General features: G+C 30.2%; 2 protein-coding genes across 4 annotated transcripts; one reads left to right on the forward strand and one right to left on the reverse strand.

Annotated features, from left to right (window-relative positions):
* Positions 1-11,088: 11,088 nt before the first annotated feature.
* Positions 11,089-14,592, reverse strand: LOC106658731 (TBC1 domain family member 14-like). Of its 2 annotated transcripts, XM_014380821.2 has the most exons (3): positions 14,251-14,592; positions 13,993-14,136; positions 11,089-13,899 (listed from the first exon to the last, which is right to left on the reverse strand). In XM_014380821.2, exons 2-3 carry the CDS (start codon positions 14,033-14,035, stop codon positions 12,245-12,247), a joined length of 1,698 nt encoding a protein of 565 aa, XP_014236307.1. In that variant the 5' UTR covers positions 14,036-14,136; positions 14,251-14,592; the 3' UTR covers positions 11,089-12,244. The 2 variants fall into 2 exon arrangements, with proteins under 2 accessions (XP_014236307.1, XP_014236306.1); XM_014380820.2 differs by having other exon boundaries at positions 11,089-14,136.
* Positions 14,593-15,025: 433 nt separating this feature from the next.
* Positions 15,026-19,310, forward strand: LOC106658968 (mesoderm induction early response protein 1). 2 transcript variants are annotated; one of them, XM_014381199.2, is made up of 6 exons: positions 15,026-15,354; positions 15,442-15,965; positions 16,087-16,367; positions 16,442-17,057; positions 17,130-17,257; positions 17,372-19,310. In XM_014381199.2, the coding sequence occupies exons 2-6, from the start codon at positions 15,792-15,794 to the stop codon at positions 17,931-17,933; spliced, it is 1,761 nt and encodes a 586-aa protein (XP_014236685.1). In that variant the 5' UTR covers positions 15,026-15,354; positions 15,442-15,791; the 3' UTR covers positions 17,934-19,310. The 2 variants fall into 2 exon arrangements, with proteins under 2 accessions (XP_014236685.1, XP_023316318.1); XM_023460550.1 differs by having other exon boundaries at positions 15,351-15,965.
* The last annotated feature ends 60 nt before the right edge of the window (positions 19,311-19,370 follow it).

Consider the following 19,370-nt stretch of genomic DNA (forward strand, 5'->3'; position numbering starts at 1 on the left):
GTTCCTTCCTTCTCCTCCTCCTCCTTCTCCTCCTTGTTAACTTGTTATTTCATTATACAGCACATGTACATCCCTATTACGCACGCAATAGACACACGACCCCATACGCGATGATCATCCTTCCGATATTTTTTCAGTCAACGAGCTTTTTTTCCTATTATGTGAATTATGTCCATTGTAAAGATATAAAGAAATGAAACGTTTTATCTATATCTGTATGGACTTAGCTAACATGGCACCAAGTGAAATGATTAATTAAGTACATTTTTAAACACTCTCAATAATAATGATTTATCAATGATTTCTGCTTATAAATATAAAAGCAATCAATACTACTTACTTACAATTGATGTAATTTGATATAGTTCAATAATTAATGTTAATGTGTGAGTATACTGTGTGTGAATTAATTAATCAATTAAGCATATCGCTAAACGTAATGATTCAAATATTATAAAATATTCACCACACTAACTTTTAAATCTATAATTTGCGTATGATATAATTAAACGTACAGCTCCCGCTGACATCTCAAACAGGGTACAAAAATATTGTTCTATGTATAGCGGATAAAATACACATTCATAAGCTCAATGATTATTTTAATTTAAAATAATTAATTGAAATTATAAAAATGTTCGAACAATCATTTCTAGAGTTTTTTAAAATCTACAGAAACCGAATGTATTAAATGATAAACAATGCTACTCTCGAAAAATGTATATCCTATATTGAATGAAATCAATGATCATCAAGATTTTATGGTACAATAGTAGTGTTTTGTATAAATGAAGTCAGAGAAATAAATCATCATACAACGATAACATTTCAAACAATAATTTTTAAATCTTTTCTTGAAAAAGCGACTAAATGAATCGTTAGAAAATTCAGATAAAATATATTTTTTTTATTTCAATTTGTAATTCAATTATGAATTGTGTACTAGAAACTAAAAAAGCTCGATGAAAGTAAAAGTAGAATCCAAAATATGCTGAAAATGAATTGAAATATTCAATAAATCTGGAAAGTTATTATTACGTCTCTTTATATAACCTCTTTCTTTAACAAACGGCATTAAAAACAATTCATAGTATTGGTTGCTTTTATTTCTCACTAATGAGTAATCTTTCGAATTGTGGATATTACTTTTTTAACTACGGTAAATTTAAAATTAGTCGATCTACATTATCTACAGTCAAAAATTTTTAAATTGCAGTTGATACATTACCATTCTCAGGTAGAATTAATACTACAGCCCAATGTAATGATCATTTATTATGTAGAGGTCTTCGATTGAAAATTGCAAAAATGAATATTAAATTGAGATAAAAATAAGATAATAATAACAATTTTCGCGAAATTGATTGTAGTAGTTATTAGACTAGAAGCAAAAACAAAATTTTTTTTATTTTGCCCGGACCAAACGGAAAAGTGATCTATGTACCAAAAAAATAGTCTGTGCAAAATTTTAGCTCATAAAAAATTGAGATAACCCGTGCCGCCAGTCGCTTGAAGGTTTTTGAATTCGACTTAAATTAATTTTTTCCGCTTCTTTATAGCAATATTCAAATGGCTCTGTAGCCGTCAATTTTTAAGCAAATCAAAATCCAAACCCGTCCAATTAAAGGTCTTTTCAAGACCTTTTTTTTCACAATTTTGATTGCTTCAAAATTAACTGCTGTAGAGCCATTTGAATATTGCTAAAAAATGGGAAAAAATCGCAATTTTTCGAGTTTTCTAATAGCTGAAGTTCACTCGGAGAAACACCAATTTTTTTTAAACACTGGGGTATTTTTTCGTATGTAATGAGCTAAAAAATGACGTATGTTTTGACCAGAATATTGCATCCTAGCTCCGTACACAGGCATTTGAAATATTCAATTTTTTCGTATTTTTTTTTTTTGCTTTCATCCGTCTAATGATCACGCGCTTTTCATTGTGAGGACATTCACAAAATACTGCAACATTTTCCAAATACTACTGATGATTAGAAGCATCTCAAGACCTACCTTTTAAGCCCCCTAACGTGCTTACAGGTGCCTCAGAACTAAATCTACAGCCAAATTAAGAATATAATCATTAACGAAATTGCAAAATAGAATCGCGATTTCGAACTTAACTTTACTAAAGTGTCCTTTAACTTCTACAAATTCCCAAATCAAATACAAAAAAAAACTACAGATGTATTTGAATGTACAATTTTCCGGTCTTTTCAAATCTGCAATAAAAAATAGGGGTCACCGAACGAAAAATCAATTTTGGTTCGCAGTAGCTTAGAGGTTATGTTCAAGGTCAAATCCAATGTCACCATTGGTTTTCTAGTCGAAAATGATGTTTTCAAAATTTTTTGGGGATTTGTAGAAATTAAAAGACACTTTAGTAAAGTTAAGTTCGAAATCACGATTCTATTTTGCAATTCCGTTAATGATTATATTCTTAATTTGGCTGTAGATTTAGTTCTGAGGCACCTTTAAGCGCGTTATGGGGCTTAAAAGATAGGTCTTGAGATGCTTCTAATCATCAGTAGTATTTGGAAAATGTTGCAGTATTTTGTGAATGTCCTCACAATGAAAAGCGCGTGATCATTAGATGGATGAAAGCAAAAAAAAAATACGAAAAAATTGAATATTTCAAATGCCTGTGTACGGAGCTAGGATGCAATATTCTGGTCAAAACATACGTCATTTTTTAGCTCATTACATACGAAAAAATACTCCAGTGTTTAAAAAAAATTGGTGTTTCTCCGAGTGAACTTCAGCTATTAGAAAACTCGAAAAATTGCGATTTTTTCCCATTTTTTAGCAATATTCAAATGGCTCTACAGCAGTTAATTTTGAAGCAATCAAAATTGTGAAAAAAAAGGTCTTGAAAAGACCTTTAATTTGACGGGTTTGGATTTTGATTTGCTTAAAAATTGACGGCTACAGAGCCATTTGAATATTGCTATAAAGAAGCGGAAAAAATTAATTTAAGTCGAATTCAAAAACCTTCAAGCGACTGGCGGCACGGGTTATCTCAATTTTTTATGAGCTAAAATTTTACACAGACTATTTTTTTGGTACATAGATCACTTTTCCGTTTGGTCCGGGCAAAATAAAAAAAATTTTTTTTTTGCTTCCAGTCTAGTAGTTATGCAGTATGAGAAATAATTTTTATAGAAATTTGCATCCTCAATAGCTACTTCAGAAAAAAGTTGAAAACGTTTAGAATTTTTCATTGAGTAAAAAAAGTATAAGTATTACATATGTAGTATCTTTCTAGCGGAAAATTTGATAGTTATGCCACAAATTACACTGCCTTTGCTTGTTGGTAATGTTTTGCTTCTATCAAGCCTGCCATTGCATTCACCCACTAAATTCGGCCTTGTCTTGACATATACGAGATGATTTTTTCACGCAATTACCTCCTCTCACCCTTTTATAGTTTGAACTCCTTCTTTTAATAAACTACACTACTCAATAAAGTTATTGCAACAAAAAATTTCAAAGAAATTTTTTCAATTTTCAAATGCTTCTATCATGGTTTATTTCCATCCTATCAGGACGATTTTTTTTTAGATTTCTTGAAAATTTTGTCTTCTTTAAATCCATGTGGGTCAAATTCAGAATTTTTTAAATAAACCTGCGGACGAGGTCCACAGATTTTCCTGAAATGTCGATATGTTATAGTACATTGAAAAAGGATCCCGAAACCCAAAATTTTAGACTCCCTCCTCCCTCCTACCCCCCACCCGCGCTATAAACGTCTATTTTCTTCAGATTTTTTAATTATTTCAGGGCTTCAGAAAAAATATTAATAGAAAATAAAACCAAAACCAACGGTGTATATTATTATATACTTTAAAATTAGTTACAAAAAAAAACAACTTTTCGATCATCAGTTGTCAAAACCGAAAAATCGAAGAGGGTTATTCACTCATGAAAAAAATTGCATTCGTTTAACTGATAGCTTTAGGCCCTGTAGGTCGTTTTGAAGATACGATTTGTGTACGCAAAATGCCCAAAAAATCGAGTCGATTTCAGCTAAACGAGGGATTTTATATATTTTATATAGTACCTTCAAAACGACCCACAGGGAGCAAAAATTATCGTAGAGAACTCTATTTCTTTTATAAATCACTCTATGAAAGGAGTACTTTGCGATGGTGTATGTTGATTTTTGATAAACTAATTACCGTAGTTCATGGACACGTTTAAACAATTAATTTTTTTCATTAACTTTTAGTGTTGCGCTCAAATACTACTACTAACTCTATATTGACTCAAACCCATACATAATATATATGGATTTAAAGAAGACAAAATTTTTGAAAAATCTAAAAAAAAATCGTCCTGATACGATGAAAATAAACCATAATAGAAGCATTTGAAAATTGATAAAATTCCGATGAAATTTTTTGTGGCGATAATTTTGTTGAGTAGTGGATTTACACTGAAACTTTCCTTTCGGGATTTACACTGAAACTTCCCTTTCGGATCTTTCAATAACGGACACCTGTAAATACTTAAATTAAAAAAAAAGTCTCAATCTTCCTCTTGTTTCAATTAATCAAAATCATTTTTAATGAAATTTTTCGATTTCTCATGGAAATTTTTAAATTGAATAGTATTCTTTAGCTTTGTAAAAAAGAATTTCACCGATAACAAACCTCATGTTTTATATGCACCCATTTATACGAAATGAGTTTATTTTGCGTGCGTTTTAACGAACACTAAATGTAGTCAGGAGATCGCAATCGATTCGGAAAAAATAGTTCTGTTGACAGTACAAAAAAATCGAACAGTTTTAAACATATTAGATAGTAAGTCTTAAATTATGAACTTGACGTATTATTTCGAAAGTTATGAGAAGTGAGGTGCATTAAAAAAAACGTAAAACGCAAAGAAAACAGAAAAAATTCAATGCGAAGTATTCAAAAAGGGCTAAAAAATTGATGTGTATCTCAGTAATAAATAAACATTTTGGCGTTTTAATAAATGCTATGAAAAAGGAACGAAAATCCTTACCTAAAATTGGGAATTGACTTTTTCGATTTTTGAGCCCTTAAGCTATTGAAACTTGATGAAATAGTTTTAATACAGTTTCATTACAATGGAGTTTTTATGAGCATATTTGTTCGATTAACATGGGGAATTAATCCCATAATAGTAATTTACAGTGTGTAATGCCGATAAAGAGAAAAAAGGAAGATACTTTCCTATATACGGAAAGGATAAAAATAAAATACTAACATCAGTAATTAAATTTTATGTTTATTATTAAATTTTTATTGTATATAATCACATTCGAAACCCTTCTTCACATCTTTACCGATTCGCTTACAGATAAATAAAATGTATTAAATAAACCGATATCGATAAGTAGACATCGACTATCGATCAATGTATCCATTCAGAGTGATCGCATTGTTAAATTTATGTTCTTTTCCTTGAAATCGAGCCATCAAATATTATAAAATACAAAAATTCCATATGTTTATGAATTGTCTGGTTCATGAATTCTTTATGATTACCTGACACGTATTAAATAACGATTACAGCATCAAAGATTATTAGATAGATCATATTTGGACATTCTGCAGATTTCGCTTTTGTTTATAATAATTATATGAATATATATTATGTATGTTCCAAATATTTACAATCATACAATATAATATTATTCATTCCTGCTAATTTTTTTTATTAATGGTCCTCTCTAACTTCAGGTGTGTAGATGAAAGCAATATTAAATTTTTTTTTGTTTTAATCTTAAGATGTTGTTCATTTTCGATCTTATATTTATATATTCAAAAAAGTTATACTCATCTTTTTGACTACATATTTTTTATTATTAACTTGCATCATTATGCTACAAATAAGCAGTCATTCGTATGATAGTACTTGATATGTTCCAGTATTATGTTTTGGAAAAGAATGTAGCAATAAGAAAAACTTGATTTACGAGGACCGTATCTATGTTTCCTATAAACTTTTATTAATGTAAAATGAATCATCATTCAATATCAATTTTCGTCAAAGTATTTTTACGACAGTAAATATACATCAAACACTTTTGAATAATTAAATTAGCCAGGGCCTTAAAACGAGGTTGTTTGATTCCACAAGGGCTTTCCCGCATTATTCTTACTATAATTTTTTACCCATTTCAATTCCCCTCCCGCTCATAACAAGCAGAAATACAAAAAAAAATGGCAAAAATGTAATCTTTTCCTATACCTATGGGCGTACCTTGAGACTGACAGAGTGAATAGTTAATTTTAGCGACAATCGTATGGCAAAGACTTCAAAATCCCAAAAATCAAGATAAGTAGAACCCTGTGACGAAAATCATGTGACAAAGTCTCTGTGGAATTATAAATATTTATTGTAAGACCCTAGGCTAATTCAAGTATTCAGAAGTATATAAGAGTAATTTAGGGAATTTCAAAAAATTAGCCTGATATAATTTTATACTTATTACGATGATTTATTTTGCATTGTTTTTTTCATCCGTCCTTGTAGCGTTGTGATATCTTAAAGAAAGGTCCAAACGGTTCTTTAACTTGATTGGTTTTCTTGGTATCTGACAAGAACTAATGGGGAAAAGCGACGTTTTTTGATAAAAATGAAACAATGATGAAACTCAATTTCACACACCATTTATACAAAAGAAGCTGACATAAATAGCTGAATCTCAGGAAAAATGTTTAGTTATAAATGTAGCATTAACAAGTTAAGTTGATTGGAAAAAGTTGTACACTAATTGCACACACTTTGCAAATATATGATATTTGATGTACATATTTTTTCCCGGCATGCATTTTCCAATAATGCTTGAGGTCGAAAAGTTAAAGTGTTTAAACGAAGGGTCTGTAAAAATGATTGCATTCATAAAATTAACTTTCAACTAATATTAGATGTATTATTTACTTAATATTATTTTTACGTTATATAAGTGAAGATGCTTCAATTCGAATTTTATTATTTAGATTGCTTCAAAGCACATACTTTACTGAATTTACCAGAGGCATGAAATTGATGTATTTTAATTATTTAATTCGTAACACCTTTTTACTAAACCTCCACGCAAAACATTCAAGTTAACACTTTGTGACAATCCGTAATCGCAGTGATAGCACTATCATATGACACTTTTACGGTCATGTCCCATTCTTCTCTGCCATAAACTATATTATAGCACTATGGCTTATTGCACACCTAAATACCAAAATCAGTAACTTATTGAAGAAAAAAAGTTATGAATGTGAATTTGTAAGTACCATCAATGAGTATACCGTACTCGTGTCACATGAGCGTTTTTTTAGCATAAAATAAAATAAATGATATTAATTTTAGAACTGCAATCATTTTTTTTCAAGTTTTGGAGGATTTGTAATATTCATAGTTTTGAGAAATACCAATATGTTATTGCAGCAAATAATACCGTTTGAAAATAATTTTTCCATAAACTAGCAAATATATGTTACTCAGGGGTCAAAATAATACTTTTTTAATTTTCGTCCGCACGTATGTCACCGATCTTGACGCGCTTTTGGTATGTTATAGTACATAATAAAAAAGTGCCAAACCCAAATTTTGGGACCCCCTCCCCCCTCCTACCTGCCTGTTCCCCTATAAACGTCCATTTTCAATCTATATTTTTTCTGAAGGCTTAAAGCAATTAAATAATCTGAAAAAATTCACAAAAATACTTTCCAACAATCCAAACAACCTTGAATTTTTTCAGATTTTTTGAGTGCTTCAGGCCTTCAGAAAAAATCATTGAAAATTTTGAAAATTCATATAAGGTGTTAGCCTTAATAACTTTTATAATAACTTTTTCAAATTTTTTCTGACATCCGAACGCATCTTTTGAAGCCAAAAACCGCTTTTTTTGACGAAAATAATTTTTTTATGACGATACGGAGCCTCGAAAAATCGGGAAAAAATTTTTTTTTGTTTTTTTTTCATCAAAATACATGACCTCAAATTTTTTCAGATTTTTTAATTGAAGGTGATAGCTTCTAGGGCCGAAAAATGCTATTTTTAACAAAAAAAAAGGTTCCTAGAACCCGATGGTCCCGGTAAAAAAGTTTGAAAATATTTTTTTCGAATTCCTTGACAAATTTCAATAAATTTTGACCGTTTCAAAATTCCGATTGAAGTCTCCTAACTCAATCTAGAGGAGGATAAAGATTAATGCAAAATTCTGAAGACGTTTCTGAAGACACATTAAGTAATGATAAAACTATTTTGATGCTCTAGATTGAGTTAAGAGACTTCAATCGGAATTTTGAAATGGTCAACATTTATTGAAATTTGTCAAGGAATTCAAAAAAAATATTTTCAAATTTTTTTACCGGAACCATCGGGTTCTAGGAACCTTTTTTTGTTAAAAATAGCATTTTTTGGCCCTAGAAGCTATCGCCTTCAATTAAAAAATCTGAAAAAATTTGAGGTCATGTATTTTGATAAAAAAACAAGAAAAAATTTTTTCCAGATTTTTCGAGGCACCGTATCGTCCTAAAGAAATTATTTTCGTAGAAAAAGCGGTTTTTGGCTTCAAAAGGTGCGTTCGGATGTCTGAAAAAATTTGAAAAAATTTGAAGTCACTTTTTTCAATGAAATAAAAAAGTGAAAAAATGTTCGAAAAAGTTATTGCATGCTAACGCCTTATATGAATTTTCAAAATTTTCAATGATTTTTCCTGAAGGCCTGAAGCACTCAAAAATCTGAAAAAATTCAAGGTTGTTTGGGTTGTTGGAAAGTATTTTTGTGAATTTTTTCAGATTTTTTAATTGCTTTAAGCCTTCAGAAAAAATATAGATAGAAAATGGACGTTTATAGGGGAACAGGGAGGTAGGAGGGGGGAGGAGGTCCCAAATTTTGGGTTTGACACTTTTTTATCGTGTACTATAACATACCAAAAGCGCGTCAAAATCGGTGACATAAGTGAGGACGATATTTTTTAACTCTGCTTGCGAGAAACTAGGGTTTTCTGACGCTTTAAGGTTAGAAAACCCGTGTTTCGCGCACGCAATGTTAAAAAAGTATTATTTTGACCCTCAAGTAAATGTGTTTTTTTAAATACTTAAAATTAATATAACATTTTCATAATATTAATTTGACGTAAAAAGATATTTCTTTTAATAAATATTCACAAGTTACATAAAATAAACTTAACCTAGTTTAAATTGACGCAATACCAATATTTACATGACCAGCGTTTAAAATGATGAAAATAATATGCAAAAAATTTACAACGGCTTATACATATCCTAAATAATAAGACAAATTTATTTAAAAATAAAATATTCCACAGGCGTATTTAACCTAACACGTTTGAAAAGAAAATCACGGTATTATAATATAAATCTCAATTAATGAATTAATATGTACACTCTATAATACAACACAATGAGCGTAAAGCTTGAGAACCCTCATACATAATAGCTATAAATTCATTCTCAATCTATATATTGCTTAAAAAATATAATTAATCTTAAGCAGAGTAAAATTATTCTCATGTTAGTTGTTGCATCGTGACCGTAAAAAGTAATAAACACGCATTTTTAGATCACGAGAGTAAGTAAAATTATCATAAATGACGTCGCAAGTTTTGTAGTAAAGGTAAGTAGTATACTAACTTTGCCGGCTAAGTGCTACCGCACCTCTTGATAGTTATAATTCATGAAATTTTCGTTTAGGCACATATTTTTATGCGTTTAGGTACAATATACATACACGTAGATAATGTTTCATTTTTTGTGTACATATAAAGGTATATCTTGCGTAGCTTGTAAATATATAGTGTAGTATATAATAAATATTATAATAAATATTCTTTCTTATTTAGAATGCTTCTATACGGTTATCAATTTGGCTTTTACTTAGCGAAGATGTTCGAATTATTCAACTCGTTCGAAATAATTTTCTGAGCAATACTAAAACTCGCACTTTTTTCACTTTTTAGGAAAATATAAAACTAAAATTTATGAAAGTTTCTGAAATGAGAAGTATTTTCTTCGAGAAAATCTGCTCAAAAATTCACTCTCAACTTATTAAACATTATGAAATTAATTTTTAATATAATTTAACATTGTAAGATTTTGTTTTATATATGTTCATTATTTACTTGATATTAATATTACAGTTCATGTATCATGCTATTTTTATAATGCAAGGCTTTCTTCATATTTTTTTAATCGATTACTTGTTTTAGAAACAATTTGAGACACGTGAATCATAAGAATGCACATTACGATCAGATTTTTGTTTGCTTTATATTATAAATATAAAGCAATGAATAAAATTAAATATTTAGAATCACGGTTGAAATTTTAAATTTTAAATAGTTTCACATGATTTTCGTCCAATTTTTAAATCTCGTAAGACTTTTTCCCCTAAAATGAAGAAAGCAGATGTATCTGTGTCTTTAATTTTTTGCTTTTTATTTATAATCATATCGGAGTTTAAAAAGCCTTTTCAGAAGTGGAAAGCAAATCTTATAAATCTCTTGCTTTTCAATTATTATTCAATTTCTTACCAATAGATCTTCGTGTCCTGTTTAATCGTTAATCAATAATTGTTATCATTTACTTATCTGTTACACTTCTTAGATTTGTATTATACCAACACATTGTGTAACAAATCTAATAGAGTCAATAATATATGTTCGCAGTTAGTAAACTTCATTTATGTGCGAGGTAATTCAATGCAACGATATTTTTCATATGTTATTCTGATACATGTTATCTTCATTATAAGAACAATAGAACTCTAAGTATCCGCAGAGTACCACTTATTTTTGGCTTTTTTTACTTTCGAGTTACTTTCGAGTACTTGTAGTATCGAAATAGCCATTTTCGTCCGATACCTGGGTTAGTTGGATATATCATTTTATGAGTTGAAATTTACTTCATGTTATTAAATCACATATGAAGAGAAAATTGCCTACTTAAACTGGAAAAAAAAGTTGATACCCGGACACAAAAAAGGTCCAATCAATACATGAAACTTTAGCTTAAATTTTTAGTAATGTTACATGCTACTGTTCCCAAGCATAGATAGAGAAATTAATTTTTTTTTTCAAAACTATTCGACTCTATTGTGTTTAACTAAGGACGGTTTTTATTTTAGCAGATCTGTGTACAATTATGCAACAAAAATGATATTTATACATTTTCATTGTCGTATATATGTTTCATACACTTATTCGGTTAAAGAAATATCAATCTTTTACACTTTTAATATTACATTGCTTTTTGGACAATTATAGTTATCTTATCGTATAATTTTAGGTAAAAATTATATATCATACATGTGTTTAGCTCATAGCCAAAACACGTGTATTGATTTTATTTATTTCAATACTACACAACAGCACTAAACGATCGACTGAAGCAAACTATTTTCGAGCATTCTTATCTCATATAAAAATATTTGTATTCTTTGTGCAGTAAAAAAATCTCCCACTTTATTATTAGTATGATAAATATTTATAGTCTTCATTTTTATAATAGTTTCTTTCTCATTAAATGTTGAATATATTGAAAAAAAACTTCTCTTGACTTTTGTATGAAACTAGCACTATTAAATAACATACAAGTCGTTATCAGAATTCAGAATGTCAAATTAAAACTTAAAGATAAAAAAACTTAAACTTAAACTTAGTTGATATAAAAATATAAACTTTGGCATTTGTGAATCGGATATATTAATTTTTTACTATAATTGAGTTATTTTGTAAAATAATAAAATGCAAGATTTCTTTTCTTAGCTCTAAGTATTAATTAAAATATATTTTTGAAAATGAGTATTTATAAAACTCCCTCTTCGTTGACAGTAAATTGAATCATATTTCATTTTGATTCAATAATCAATAAGAAATATATTAGAAAATTGTAACATAGTTGCAATACATTGAAATTCATAACAAATATTTCTTTAAATCATTAATTCATGACAATTGCAAGTCATTCATATATGTTTTTTACCAACATTTGATTATATTTTGAAATATCATGTGTAATGAAGTAAGTATGTTTAGCAGATTATTAAAATAAGCTTTTCAAGCACTGAATAATAGATTTCAAGCATTACTACTTTACCCATCAATTCCTTCTGTTACAGAAATCATTTTTCAGTTTAATTGAATTTTCATAAATCAAGATAAAAATTCTCATTTTCATGAATTTATGAATCAGCAAGGTGCATATACTTTTTTATTTGACAGTAGGTAATACTACCATTATCGAAAAATTTCAAACACTTGTAGCAAATTGTGCAAGCATCTGATAAAAATTAGCTGCGCCTACCGAAGTAGACATCTGATTAATACTGTTAAAAAGAGCATCAGATTGCATATTCTCTGGTAATCTATTGAGAAATTGAGCTGCCCTTACAAAATCCATCCTTAAAAGCTCATCTTGATAAAGATGCAGTAGGCCCAGTGCAGTTCTAAAAAGAAATTCGTCGCCATCCCGTAAAAATATATCCCAGACACGAGAAGCAATATCAAGAGGCATAGCTTTAGCATATACAGTGTATAACCAATCCAAGAGATACAGATCTGGACTAAGCCCAGCAGCCAAAAAATGGGCATAAAGCTTTGGAAGTCGATGAGCAAGAGCTGTTGAGTAAGCTTTATAATACAATCCCATCTGTCGTTGATCTAATGTAAAGGCCGCCAAATGACAAGGCCTATTTAGTAAGTTAGCAAAACAGATAAAGGCTTCAGCTGCATCCATATTGAGAGCCAGTACTGCTCCAATAAAGCTCATGCCTTGTACATAGCCAATGTCAGGTCTGTAGAGTGCATATGCAGCCAATACACCTCGCAGGTTTTCTGCCAATGGTCCAGTTTCTTGGAAGACACATAGGCTTGGAAATGTACGAGCAACATCTAAACGAATGGCTGCAAGGCTCTCATTTCTTGGTTGTGCCTGAGCACGCTCAAGACAAAGCTCGTATAGTTGTGATGTGAGATTTAATCCGTTACCAATAGCTAACCGCCAAACGCGTCCTCGAACACTAGGTGGTAGACCTCGCCACCAAAGATCTCTAACTCTTCTTGTATCTCTTAGAACATAAAATCTTGGCAGCACTTGAACTACCCATGTATGTGAATCTTCAGCTAGCCGTTCTTCCTCACGCAATTGTTGTTCTCTTTGCTGTCGGCGTTCACGCTCTTCTCGACGTTCACGTTTTCTAGCGGCTTCAAGTAAAGACTCAACTTGTTTTCGATGCATTTCTTCTTCTTCTATACTCTTAGCTGGAAGATTAGCTGGTCTGCCTTGTTCTATTAAAGCTAAACTACTACCAATTCTGTCTGAGTTTCGCGTTGGACTGGGTTGCTCAGTATCTTTAGAGCTACTTTTCCAAGAAAACATGTTAAACATCATTGGCCAAAGTTTAGATGATTTCCCAGGTGATGTTTGTCCACTTCCATCCTCGCTAACTGCTCCATTTGAACCAGCTGAACATTCACTCAAGGAGGACACTGTACTACTACAAGAACGTGGTAAACTACCTCTGGGACTATTGTTTTCACTATGCTGATGAATATCTTCTCTAGTACCATCTAAATCTAGTCGTATGCCTAAAGATGGCAGAGATTCTCCAGAACGCGAAAGTTCTTTATCTGATATGCTGATCTCATCTAAAGAATAGATATTTTTAGGGCTTTCATTGTAGGCCAAAGATACGCTATTAAAGTTATCACTGAGGCTAGTACCAGCTACTCCTACAGATACAACATTGCCAGCATCATACCACTTGTTTTCTCTGATATGAACACACAAAGCTTTACTTTTATTTGTATTGGGAACTGGTGTGACATTACATGTTAAAGCTTCATTACCTTCAATGCTGTCACAGCGGATCGAGTCACCATTAAGCAAAACTAATTGCTGTTTACCTACCTTAAACATATCACTGTTAATAAAGCCATTGTTGATTTTCAAGGAGCAAAGAGTACGGCTGGCATTATCTCTATTTTTAACAACCATACCTTTTGCTCCTCCATTCTGTGTCTGATTTGGAGGATTCTTCATAGTAGAAGTAGATTTTTCTCACATGGTACTAACACATTCATTTCCCTTCAAGGCTGTGTAATTACAACCATCATATGTTCGACTATTCATTTTAAATTGCCCTATAAAAAAATGCATTTATTACTCGTTATGGTAGAAGTTAAAGGCACTTGACAATGAATGAATTCCTTTTATTGCTAATTTATAAATTATTATTACTTTCATGTTTTGCTTACCAAATTTTGTTGACATTGATGTTTAAAGATGATTGACGATAAGAAGTCAGTTTTACAAAATAAGTCAATGTGTAGTAAATAGAATCTTTAGTTTAATGTTTCGAAATTAGTGTAAGACATATTACTCCAGCAGAAGGAATAAAGGACGAAATCACAGTTTGTAGACAATTCAATATGGTACTGTTATTTTCATGTTCACTTTTCACTAGCAACTTTGACATCATTTACAAAATAATGGGATAGACAAGTAATTGCCTAAATAACGTTTTGAATTTGTGAAATTTCTGCATGAAAATTTTGGCAAATGTGATAGACGCTTTCATCGCATCTTCAGTCGACTCTCGACATGTCTCTATATACATGTATATATATATATACATTAAATATATATATGTATATACTCATATATATCTATACATATCTTATATATATACGGGCGAAGTCATTTCTAGAACACTTCTATAGTAAGAATTTCCTCGATGGCTGAGGTATATTCTACTTGATAAAATCCCTAGCAAGATCAAATTGGCATGAAAAACGAATTTTTCGAAAAGAGTGTCAACTACTTGAAAAAAATTTATGAATTTTTTAAAAATTATTAACGAAAATTCTGACTATTCAATTATATTCATATGATAATTTTCGTTATCACTTAAGTAAGAACCTTAGAGTTTATTGGTCAATTTGGATAACGTTTTATATGTGTTTTAGAGGCAAACAATTTTCTATTTTCTATTTTAAAATAAATTTATCTTACCTAAAATTGCATGATTTGAAGGGGTTTCCTTTGATAAATAAGTTGAACTCTATATTTTTCTTGATTAGATACCGTAACAATTACGAATGCAATCAGGGCTCTTAATACGTTATTTCAGGAATGATGAGATCGATTTTGTCGCTAGTAGATCGTTCACGGGATAGTGATTCTTTTTTAGAGTCAACTTTATCAAAAAACTCAAAATTGATCTTGTTTGAGTTTCGAACAAATGAAAAATAAACGTATTATAGTGACCTAAGCGCAGTGACTGAACAGTGACGAGTCATCTTCGAACTACTCTGCGCAAATACAATCCAAACACTAATTTTGCTGAATGCTAAAATGCTGTAAGCTTTGCAAAAATTTTCTCGTTAAAAAGGCTCAAATTTGTTGACAATTCAATAACAATATTTTCAAATCTTTACTTATTTCAGTTATGTCAGTTCGTCATATTTAGTGTGTTAATCACAGCGAATAGGAATACAATACAATGTTAATCAATGTTGAACTCAACTAGTGCGAATTTATTCAGATCGCAAAAATTGAGGTTAGAAACTGCGTATTTGACAAGTGTTGTGAAAAGCTCGCATTGTTCATCGGCTTTACCAATTTCTAATTCAAAAGAAAGCTGTAGTTTTTGGACTAATTTCTTACGACCGCAGTTTTACGTTGGACCTCTTTGCACAGTTAGTAGTGTCTATTGAAAAATTGACGTATGACACTTATATTTTAAGTGTATACACAAAATACATTTTTACTTTACCAATAATTGTCAAGTTTAACAATGAGCCGTGATGAATCACGACGATCTAAACGAGCACGAGTTGATAGAGATTATGAAATTGGACCAACAGCAAATATTATGGCAAACGATTATGACGATGAACGAACTTTGGATGAAGAAGAAGCTTTAGAAGCTCCTGAAGATACCAATAATGAATTAGATGATCTTCAAAAGGTATCATTATTCAAATATTCCTTGATTCTATGATTTTAATAATTATTTTACAATTACATATATTCTTTAATGACTATCATTCTCAATACCCATGATGTTGATTGGTGTTTTTGATTCACAGGAGAGTGACATGCCTCTTAATGACTTACTAAGCATGTATAATTATACAAATATGTCTAATATGGAGACTAACGAAGATGATGAAGAGGATGATGAAGAGGATGAGGATTACGAAGAGGAAGAAGATGATGATGATCCTTCACCCTATGAACCTGATCTCAAACAATTTTATACAGAAATGGTAAAAGCAGAAAATGGATCGAGTATCATAAAACCTGACCCTAAAACTGATAATACAACTGATTCTAACAATGATGCTAGTACTCTAAATGCTACTATACGGTATAAATAACTTGAATAAATTAATTAAATTATCATATTTTACACTATATAATGTTTTAAAAATTATTTTTTAGGACAAGTGAAAATGAAGTCAAAACAGGAGATACTAATATTCCTGTTGTTGAATGTACAGTTGGTGTTGAAAATGTTAACAATATCCCTAATGTTGATAGTACTAACAGTAATGTTGCTGCCAGTGCTGGAGGTACATCACGTTTATTACGTAGCGTATCTCGTCCTCAAAGTGAAGAGGAAGATGACGATTGCGATTATAGTCCTGATGAAGAAGAATGGAAAAAGACAATAATGGTAGGGACTGATTATCAGGCTGCTATACCTGAAGGCCTTTGTAGATATGATGATGCTCTACCATATGAAAATGAAGATAAAATACTTTGGAATCCTCATCATATGAATGAAAATGATGTCCAAGAATTTCTGGAGCATGCAATGGTTCCTTCTATAAAATTTAGTGCTTTACCAAATGGTATTCATATCCGTGACGATGAACAAGCACTTTATCTTTTACTGCAATGTGGTTACAACTTGGAAGAAGCTTTACGTAGACGCAGAATGAATGCAATACCTCCTAATGAATCTGTGAGTCTTTGGTCAGAAGAGGAATGCCACAATTTTGAATCAGGACTTAGGAGTTATGGCAAGGATTTTCATTTAATTCAAAAAAATAAAGTAAAATTTTATGATAGTTTACTAAATTAATTGAAAGTGAAAAAAAGTGTCTAAAAATCTAATATTCCTCAGGTCAGAACGAGATCAGTTGGTGAACTGGTTCAATTTTACTATTTATGGAAAAAAACTGAAAGACATGATATTTATACCTACAAAGCAAGATTAGAAAAGAAAAAATATGCTCTTCATCCTGGAATAACGTATGTTTTCAAAAAAAATTTGTTTCAATACTGATTTTATGAGTTTTATTATTAAAAAAAATATTTTTCAATATTCATTAAATTATTTGTAAAAAAATATTTTCTATTCTGTAGAGATTACATGGATAGATTTTTAGAAGAACAAGAAGGTGTACGCGATCGAAGTAGCTCTCCGAATGTTCATAGCATGTTACACGGCGACGTAAAACGTCAAAGAACAAGTACGAATTCATTGAGCAACGATGATCCACCAGGTAAATCCAATGTTGATAACTGGGATGGGGCAACTTGTACCGCAAGTACAAGCACCATTGTTACTTCTACAACATCAGGTCCATTAGCAACGACAACGACGACAACGATGGCGACGCCAACGATGTCCACAATGCGTTCTAAAAGCGATAGTCCTGTCAACAATTCACAAGTTGAAATGTCGTTCAACAAGGTAGAACAACAACCTCAGCCATATCAAGCACCATGCACGGTTGCGAGCACAGCCGTCATCCCCAAAGAAATTTTGACCACTTCACATCAATTGCCAGTTCCGAGTCATCAGTTGCTCGTTGGTGTAAATAGTAAAAGTCAACCGACTGATAATTCTCAACATACGACGGCTGTGACCGCTCCCGTGGTGACAAGTCACTCTCACGATAAAGTTTTACAATTACCGCCTTAGCTCTGCTCAATTCATTTTAAGCGCGTTGAACGCGTTTTCGGTCTCATATTCAATAATGCAACATTTTCACTTCATTGTCTTATGTTTTTTGATATCATGTATGTAAATCTACATTTTTAAAGCACTGTTTTATTTAGTATATCTGTAAGTATTTTTTAAGTATTATAATTTTTCAATTATGCATATTACCCCAAAATGTTTGGAGAGCTAATACGAAAGAATTTTCTATTGATTGGATACTTTTGTAAAAATGTTACATACTTTTGAATGGCTTTTCATTTTTATAAACAAAGTTTTCAAATTGAAGGTATTCTTGATATATTTTAGTTTTAAAGGCTGTAACTTTCATAGTGTTTTGATAGCGAGTCAAATCGTACGATTGATTTTCTCTGGAATTAATTTCACAGTATTTTATTACATAAAGTATATTGTAGAGTAAGTTATATATATATATAATTAAAATATTTTTAAAATGTGTTTTAGTATAAACCGAATTCAAATAGTTTCATGTAAAAATAAAAATTTCATTCGAGTTTTTGATAATCAGGTTTTCGAAATATGGGCATAGAGCAAATAATTTTATTTTTTAATGTCTCCCAAATATTATGAATATTAAAAAGAATAGAATAAAAAATGTTAACTACTTTATGTTCTTAAAAAAGCTGTTTTTGTTAACCTTTTGAATTTTAACTTTCAAATATTTACGGTAAACTTTACAACTTTACTGACAATTTTATAATCAAAAATTTTTTATTAATTTCATGAGGCTATTCATTTATGTTACTTGGTATGGAACGTTGATCAAATTATTAATATTGATAGAAAATTCTGTCGTGGTGTAAATTCACGTTATGTATTTGTATCTTTCTTAAAAACTCTTAATTAAGAAAAATTTCATTGATAAAACATAATTATTGCATTCGTTAAGTAAACGCCGGATTATATTTTTCTACTGTATGCATATAAGGTCTCATGTCTGTCAATGCGTAGTAATTATTGATGAGTAAAATTCTAAAACAATTTATTTATGTAAACTTTTACTCAGAAAATTACAATTGAACTTAATAAATGTTATTAATATATAAATATATTTAATCACTTGTTATGTAACGAATTTAACAAGTTTTAAGGAAAAAATTTGTTATTAACTTTATCTGGCGCCCAATTCTTATGATCAATTTAAAATGATTTAGATTTTGTATAAAGCTAGAATTAATTAAAACATAGCCATAAAATTATAAAATAATTTCAAATGTGATTTTCTTATTGAAAAAGTTGAATTCAAGATTACACGCATTGATTTCAATTATATCCCGTCAGCCACTTAGTGTAAAAAATTTTCCAAAATTTTAAGTAAAAAAAACATATTCGATTAAAGTTTTTTTAAATTTTTCATTAACCAATCCTCATAAAATTTTAGTCTAAAAAATTGAAAAT

The sequence above is a fragment of the Trichogramma pretiosum genome, unplaced genomic scaffold (genome assembly GCF_000599845.2).
Source record: "Trichogramma pretiosum strain Unisexual culture from Peru unplaced genomic scaffold, Tpre_2.0 scaffold105, whole genome shotgun sequence".
NCBI classification, from domain to species: domain Eukaryota; kingdom Metazoa; phylum Arthropoda; class Insecta; order Hymenoptera; family Trichogrammatidae; genus Trichogramma; species Trichogramma pretiosum.

What these genes read in the sequence shown, in the direction of transcription:
- LOC106658731 (XM_014380820.2), bottom strand. Translation starts at nt 14,035, where the DNA reads ATGAAGAATCCTCCAAATCAGACACAGAATGGAGGAGCAAAAGGTATG.
- LOC106658968 (XM_014381199.2), top strand. Translation starts at nt 15,792, where the DNA reads ATGAGCCGTGATGAATCACGACGATCTAAACGAGCACGAGTTGATAGA. An exon ending in ACTCTAAATGCTACTATACG is followed by an intron (nt 16,368 to 16,441) that starts GTATAAATAACT and finishes ATTATTTTTTAG; the next exon opens with GACAAGTGAAAATGAAGTCA. An exon ending in GCTCTTCATCCTGGAATAAC is followed by an intron (nt 17,258 to 17,371) that starts GTATGTTTTCAA and finishes TCTATTCTGTAG; the next exon opens with AGATTACATGGATAGATTTT.